The following is a 7,999-nucleotide window of genomic DNA, read 5'->3' as shown; positions in this document are numbered from 1 at the left end:
CTCGTCTGCGTGCACTGACTGAATTGGGATAATTTCCTTGCACTATTTACCTTTGCTAATATGTCTTGTTATATCCGTATACGTATGTGCTATTCCTAGAAAATATGTGACCCGCTCCAGCAAAACCAGGATTAAGTAGGAAATTCTACAAATTGAGTTATGTGCATATCTGAATAGATCATTTAATTACCTTTAAAATGATATATAATATTTGGCTATATCTAAAGAATTGACCGATCTACAGCAATTTGAAGATCGGAAACCGACTTATTCCGGAATATGCAGCTTTTGAGATAAAGCGTTCCGGGTAAGGGGCCCAGTCGGGGATGAGCGGTCAGGGGCCCTTCAAGATTTTTATTTTTTTTTTAATTAAAAGTTACCATAATAATCTAGAGATATCTGAACCTATATATCCGGATTAAATATGCACTTAGGAACTTATTTTTGTAAAAATTTCATTTTTGTCCAGGTAGGCCATTTTCAGCATTGACATATGTGCGTGCTCATTACTCAAAACAATGACTTGCGACTTAGTCCGTATTATGCTGGAGCGGGTCACATATATCAGGAGTTAATAATGACAAAGGAGTAAGACACCTCTTTGGTACTGATTTCACTACATTTTTGTCGTACGAGTTCGATGTGAATAAAACTACAAATGTATACAAACATTCATGAGCTTCTTTTGTTCACTGGTCCATATTCTACCTTCCGGTAGTATTACAAACCGCGTAGCTTCCTTAGTTTTGACATAAATCGTACTTTTGCACGACATGGTTTTCACGTAATTTACCGCCCTGCGGCGATGCCAAGCTGTAAATTCGTACACACAGCTACTTGAAGGAGGTGCGCCAGGGCTTTTCGCCCGTAGCCTAGTCGAGTGCAGAAAATGTGCCTAGAAATTAAGTTACGTTGCACCCATGCTGGGTTTAAAAATTAAAACTTTTACATTTAAACTATAGTTAGAATGCCTTGTTTTTATGGTTGAATTCCGCAGTTTTTTAAAATAAACGCTGCGCTGGTAAAATATCTGAACTACTTCACCCGCGGAGAAATGATGTGTATGAATCGTTATGAGTAAACTAACGCTCCAGCCGATTGTAGCTTTTCGCACATGTGTTTTGCATAGCAACCGTTAGCTGTAGCCCGCGTACAGTTGCCGCTGGCGCTGCCTGAGGCGATCCCTGCCGTGCCTCCTTCAAGTAGCTGTGTGTGCGAATTTACAGCTTGGCATCGTCGCAGAGCAGTAAATTACGTGAAAACCATGTCGTGCAAAAGTACGATTTATGTCAAAACTAAGGAAGCTACGCGGTTTGTAATACTACCGGAAGATAGAATAAGAACCAGTGAACAAAAGAAGCTCATGTTTGTATACATTTGTATTTTTATTCACATCGAACTCGTACGACAAAAATGTAGTGAAATCAGTACCAAAGAGGTGTCTTACTCCTTTGTCATTATTAACTTCTGATATATATGCGAATATACCGTTAGAGGCATCCGGAAAATTGGTCACATATCCTCGGTGGCGAGGGAGAGTGAGGAGGAGGTGGATGAGGGGGAGGAAGAGGAGGAGCTGAGCATCCCGTCTGCCCCGGCCTATTCCATACTGCATGTGGCACCGTATACCTATTCACTACGCGTGCTCCCGGCATCATGATGACAGACATGATTGCAGAAGAAATATGGCAAACATTATTATTATTATAATATGATTATTATTATTATTATTATTATTATTCCAGCAGTATAATTCGTAAAAGTTAAACTGTATAACAACAATACATATCATTTAGTGAATGGATATATGTAGATTATTATAATTACAGTCACAGTTTGCTCCCTAATACATGCAAACCTAAAGTTGCACATTAATTCAACAACAATTAGCACAAAAAATCTCATCAATATGAAGCTATAATGTCATGAAACAACAATTGGAATTTGGACGTTAAACAGAGACGTACATGTTTAACCTTTATAGCAAGTATTTACATTGCATTTACAGGTCGCACACATTCTCCTTCGCACTTCGAACATGGCTTGCAAACCTGTGCACTGCCTATTACAATAGAGTTACAACTCCGGCAGAGAGGGCACGACGCCCGGTACTCAAAGCAAAACCGCCTACGAACGCAAAACACCCTGTTTGGTGCATATTACGCAGTACATACGGTGTAGGAAAAAAATGAAAAACATGAAAAAACATGAAAACGACATGAATCTGAATAAGTAATATAAAAATAAATGAAGAAGTTTGCACTGCCGTATATGCAACTTAATGCAACGTAAATTCCATATATTATCATGCAGAAAGTCTTTGAAAATATGAATATGCTTATAACTACGATTAGTGTAACATATAACAGTTTGCCAAGAAATAAAAAACCCGCACTGCCACACAGGAACAACAATGTTTATTACAGCTGTAATTACAGGCAAATCGGCGCTTATTCTAACTTCAGCTAAGCAAGGTTGCAATAAAACGTCAATGTACAAGTCTATGCTATATCAAGACCTATTAATGATTATATATATAACGGGAATTGATAATTTGATATATATATATAATATATATATATAATATACACAGGGCGCATCCTAAAGGACATGCTTGTAGCTGGCGAACTGCCAGTGATACGCCTCACGGTCGGTAGGCCACGAGAGAGAGAGAGAATGATGTAATGGGGAAAAAGAGAGAGAGAGAATGATGGGGGAAAAGAGAGAGAGAGAGAGAGAGAATGATGGGGGAAAAGAGAGAGAGAGAGAGAGACCCTCATTTCGCGACATTTTGCGACATATCGCATCATTTAATCAATTAATTTAAAATTAATTAGCATTTTCATTTAATTTAAGATAATTTAATAACAATTTAACTTTAATTTAATAAAAAAATTAATAAAATTTTATGTATGATGATTTTGAGTCATTTCGCGTCATTTTGCGGTTTAGGAGGCCGTCATTTCGCGGTATTTCGCGTCATTTCGCGGTTTAGGAGGTCCGATGCCTGATAATGCCACCAAATAAATTAATAATAAATACAGGGAAAAGGAAGCTTAAATCCATATTAAACTGACAACACAATCAATATGGAATGCGTAACCTTAGCCTAACCAGTGATTCTACAAAGTTGTTATGGAATGCGGAAGTGAAAATCGCATACAAACTGTGTAGGCGCTGAACCAACCTAGCAGGAATATCTAAGTGGATATGGTTATCTTTCTAATAGAAGGATAGGTTACTTAGGAAGGATAAAATTACTTGCTCATGCATCTACGTAATGTTTTGATTGGAGTCTTGTATTTTGCTGGTTACAGTGCATCAATCATTCAGTGACACCAATAGATCTTGTATGCATACATTGAAATAATCGAGACTGCGCCAATCTTCAGTACATTGTGATTAACTTATTGGAACGGATTTGTTTTAGGATTGATACAGAAGGTTATGAAGATTCAGAGACAGAGTACGCTGCGAAATACACAGAAGAGGAGGAGCAATCTATTATTCAGGTAGATGTCAGATATTTAAAATACCAGTATTTGCTGCTATTTTAGAAGTCTGTGTGTGTGTGTGTGTGTATATGTGCATGCGTGTGTGTATGTGTGCGCGTGTGCATGTGTGCGCGTGTGCATGTGTACACGCGCATGTGTGTCCCGTGTGGTGTGTGGTGCATGTTTGTTTCAAAGAAAGTATAACAGGCTAAACCGTACATCTAATCCTAAGTTAGCAGTCTTCTCCTTACAATAGACACATGTCTATAAATATACAATCCATAGTATAGACATATATATAGATCATGATTTTTAACTTTCCCATTAAACGATTCTTGATACATTGAGCATAGTCACAGGTTTTAATGCTAAATGTTCCTTTAGGAGTTACTGTAAACACAGTTCAATGTCTTTATGGGCTATAAGAAGTTGTGTAATGTGTTTATCAACGGACCAATAAAGTTATGCCAATGTCAGTTTTGATTCTAGGTGGTTTTTAAGACCATTGAACTTCAAATCTAATTTATGTATAATAAACCCATCTTAATAACTGTAATTTAATGAAGCATTCTGTTGGTGTAGAATGATCCGAACGCTGATGCTGTGGCATCCACCTCCTCAGCTGCTAAGTCATCTAACATTGATGACATCGAGTTGGACAGTTTTGGTGCTGGAAGCGATCCAGAAGATGAAGAGAAGCAGGCAGTGTCTGTCAGGGTCTACAAGAATTACCCGTTCAAGCGCAGCTACGATCGAAGTCTTGTCATCACCAAGTATCGCGAAAAGGTATCGATTTCACGTGCAATATACACAGTAATGTTAAACGAGCGAGTCTGTGTAATTTAATTACTAGCTCTTGGAAAATTGCTTGGGTATTGATTCAAATGCAATCACACTACAATAGTACAGTCATTGACTGCTATAGATTTTAACTATGATAAATGTCTGCACACACTTTAAAACTACTACAAAAGGTTGTTAGTGATGCTCAAAGCTTGCCGTACACAGACTCGTATCCTAATATCTGCTCGCAATATATAATGTTATTGCTGCACATCGAGCGAAATTTTGCGCGTACAAATATTTGCACACGACGCGCGACTTTGTATTTCCAAGCGTGTATGCTCACTCGCTGCGCATTTTTAATGTCGACAGATCTTGAACACGATCGAGAGCAATCAGGTGACAGTGATCCAGGGAAGCACTGGCAGCGGAAAGACGACCCAGGTGCCACAGTACATCCTGCACCACTACACGGCGATGGGACGCCATTGCAACATCATCGTCACGCAGCCACGGAGGATTGCTGCCATCAGCATTGCGAACCGGGTGTGCAAGGAACAAGACTGGCACGTTGGCAGGCTCGTCGGTTACCAGGTATTTGTGCGATCCCCTGCCCCTGTCCCTGCCTCTTTCCTACCCCCTTGTTGGCTTCGGATATTCATAAGACCAAATTTTGCAACATATTTAAATTGTCGATTGAATCTTTAAAGTTGAAATGTTTTATGCATACAATGTTGGATGTATTTTGTATTACCTCAATTTATTGCAACAAAAGGTGACGATTGACACAAGTTGTATTACCACATTATTATTACATCTAGCGTAATGACGTAATGGTTGTTGGTGCCGTCATGTAGCTGTGTGGGTCACACTGAATAAGCTTATTATGTGATGTCTAGGTTGGGCTCGAAAAGGTTGTGTCCGATGACACGCGTCTGGCGTACGTCACCACGGGAGTGCTGCTGGAGAAATTCGTGCACGGCAAGACGATGACGGATTACACCCACGTCATTCTGGATGAGGTAATCGTCATGGCTACATAATAGCATGGTTGGCTCAGTCGGCTCTTTAAACATAGCAATAGCATCTCCTTCAATAATGTTAAAGGTAATTTTGTTTTAAGATAAATTTAAATATATTGGCTTGTTAGTGGCAGTTAAAGTAAAATTACTCTTAACAATGTCATGAAATCTGATGAACTTATTTATAAAGCATTGCCTATATTCTAATAGATTTTGGCATAGTCATAGTGTTAGTAAAATACGTGTAATTTCATGTGACTTTGCAGTAGAATGGTACTTTGCTCTAGTGTAGATGAAATGTGTTGATTGTGTGCTATCATAACATCTTCTGTTCAATGCTTTTTATATCCAGGTAAAAGTTTTGAAGTTTCTAAAATGCTATCTCACTGTTAATTGATGCAGCTTAAAGTTATTTATGGTTACAACTTTTAATAAGTGAATAAATAAAATAAATGTACAGGTGCACGAGCGTGACCAGGATACAGACTTTGCCCTGCTTGTCGTCAGAAAATTACTCAGATCAAACTCTAGGCATGTCAAGGTATGTTGTTTTTGGGCATGATAATAAATATTTAAGCTCATGGATCGGATAGCTAGCCCGCATGTTCCTGATGTATTTATAATTATATGATACTCCAAAATTATATTCTCTATTAGAATCCGAAAATGTGTAGATGGTTATCATTGATGTAAAGTGCTTCCTAGAATTTTGTATAGCATTTTCTAAATGTCATCATATCTGAAAACCTGAGTTCAAAAAAGTATTAACTGCTATGTGCATCAAACGGAATTATGATTTGCGAATTTATATATTTGTTATTTGTTATCTTTAAATTGTTTCAACATTTGTTTTGTTTTAATTTTTACACTCTAGGTGGTGCTGATGTCGGCTACGTTTGACTGCGACATGTTCGCACAGTACTTCTCCATTCCAGTGGAAGGTCACTTAGAGCCTGCACCAGTGTTTAACATTGAAGGAAAATCATTTCAAGTACAGGAGTTCTACGTCGAAGAACTGAGGACGATAGGAACGGTGAGACGGTCACGTTGTGTTTAGTATATCGTCGGATAATTTCCAAAGTGTCGGACTAGTAGGTTTAATGTCATGTGCGTACGGGGGTGGAAATTGTTGGAAATCTGCCACCATCCGGATAAGTGACTGCCAACATGTTATTTTTTGTAGAAATTTTTGGTTTTAGCATTTGGATTAGTAATATGCATAACAATTATACTCATAGTCACAGGTTTGTGTGCTTATATACTCACACCAGGTGGGACCTGTGGCAAGGTTAGACAGCCTAGCAGCAAAATACTGAGTGCATAGGAATAGAATTGTGTTAATTTCAGCCCCTGTGTGAATATGTAAATATTGTGCACTATGATGACGACTTTTAATCATGTAAACATTTATACTACAAATATTGGAATGGAGTTAGAGGGACAGCCTTTACCCGGGACCTCATTGCAATTATTAAAGGGTAGAAATTGTAACCATACTGTGTGTTATGTTACTATAGGTACCTCTGCCAGATCCTTATGAACCAAAGATTACCGATGAAGCGATTGATCTCACCTATAAGTTGATAAAGGAGTTTGATAGGATGGAGATGAGAGAGCAGAAGTAAGTCGTTATTCTTATGTAATGAATATTCTTTACTCTCAGGGCTGCAAGGTTATTTCCACTTGTCCCATGCATCGGTGAAAGCAAATAATGAAAGCTATGACATTCAAAGGCAGTGCTACTCCTCTGGTATTAGATTGTACTTTATGTATTCTATAAAGCAGATTAGAAATACAATTATCTCTGCTCTCTTTAATTCCACACCTTGGCATAACAATAGCAGATAACACCGTTAAGTTGCAGTGTTTGGTAGTGAAACCCACACATAAAAACCACCACTGTGTTTTCTACATAGTCAATTGGCAACACTATCTCTTGCAAAATGCAACAAGCAGAATCAAGTAAATGTTGATGCAGTGCGGTGGCATTTTACGCGCAACGTGCAAAGTTCACCCTACCCTCTCGTAGACTGTATCAACACAATCATTCTGAAACGTATTGTAGTCTCGCAAAGCATTCCATTCATAACGAGTCATTAGTTATTAGTTATCAGTTTATAGCTTGTGTCTCGTGATGTGATACGTGCGTCACGAACTCTTGTGTGTCGTGACAGCGTTCAGGCCGGCCGGTTCGCACCGCAGCGGGACTCCGTCCTCATCTTCATGCCCGGGATCTTCGAGATCAGGAGAATGGACGACATCCTCACGAGCGATCCGTCGTTGGGGTTCGTACGTTAGTTTGGCGACGTGACAGCGCATTGCTAGTGGTGCGTAACGCCAACCGTACGCGCGGCGCGTGTGGATATTCGCGAGCGCAAGATGTTGGACCAAGTAGAATGCCGGCTCAACGTCGAGCGAAAGTTTGTGAGTGCGAACGTTCGCGTGTGACTCGAGCGCATATTATGATGGGCTCAACAGATCGGTGCTTTCACTCTGTGCGACATTTTCGCATGTGAATGCTTGCACACGACCAGTGAGTGTATTGTGGGGGTAGCTGATCCCTATAGTACACTAATTCTAACCTAATTGCTAAGCACTACCATAAGCATAATGACAATAAGTGTTCTAATATCTATCTATCTATTTATCTATATATATATATATATACATACATATATATGGATGCATGCACGCACATGC

The 7,999-nt window shown here is 39.1% G+C and overlaps 1 protein-coding gene across 1 annotated transcript in view; it reads left to right on the top strand.

The window, feature by feature from the left end:
* The window catches only part of LOC106813007 (putative ATP-dependent RNA helicase TDRD9), a gene marked incomplete at its 3' end in the record, with an annotated part of 47,906 nt that overhangs the window by 7,229 nt on the left and 32,678 nt on the right, over nucleotides 1-7,999 (top strand). Inside the window, exons 2-9 of the mRNA XM_014817050.1 lie at nucleotides 3,431-3,512; nucleotides 4,077-4,280; nucleotides 4,650-4,871; nucleotides 5,177-5,299; nucleotides 5,760-5,840; nucleotides 6,174-6,332; nucleotides 6,817-6,920; nucleotides 7,474-7,584. Of these exons, the coding sequence (XP_014672536.1) occupies nucleotides 3,431-3,512; nucleotides 4,077-4,280; nucleotides 4,650-4,871; nucleotides 5,177-5,299; nucleotides 5,760-5,840; nucleotides 6,174-6,332; nucleotides 6,817-6,920; nucleotides 7,474-7,584 (1,086 nt within the window). The remainder of the gene's footprint in view (nucleotides 1-3,430; nucleotides 3,513-4,076; nucleotides 4,281-4,649; nucleotides 4,872-5,176; nucleotides 5,300-5,759; nucleotides 5,841-6,173; nucleotides 6,333-6,816; nucleotides 6,921-7,473; nucleotides 7,585-7,999) is intronic.

This window comes from Priapulus caudatus, unplaced genomic scaffold, assembly GCF_000485595.1.
Source record: "Priapulus caudatus unplaced genomic scaffold, Priapulus_caudatus-5.0.1 Scaffold714, whole genome shotgun sequence".
Classification (NCBI taxonomy): domain Eukaryota; kingdom Metazoa; phylum Priapulida; class Priapulimorpha; order Priapulimorphida; family Priapulidae; genus Priapulus; species Priapulus caudatus.
This window is presented reverse-complemented; position numbering and strand designations above follow the sequence as displayed.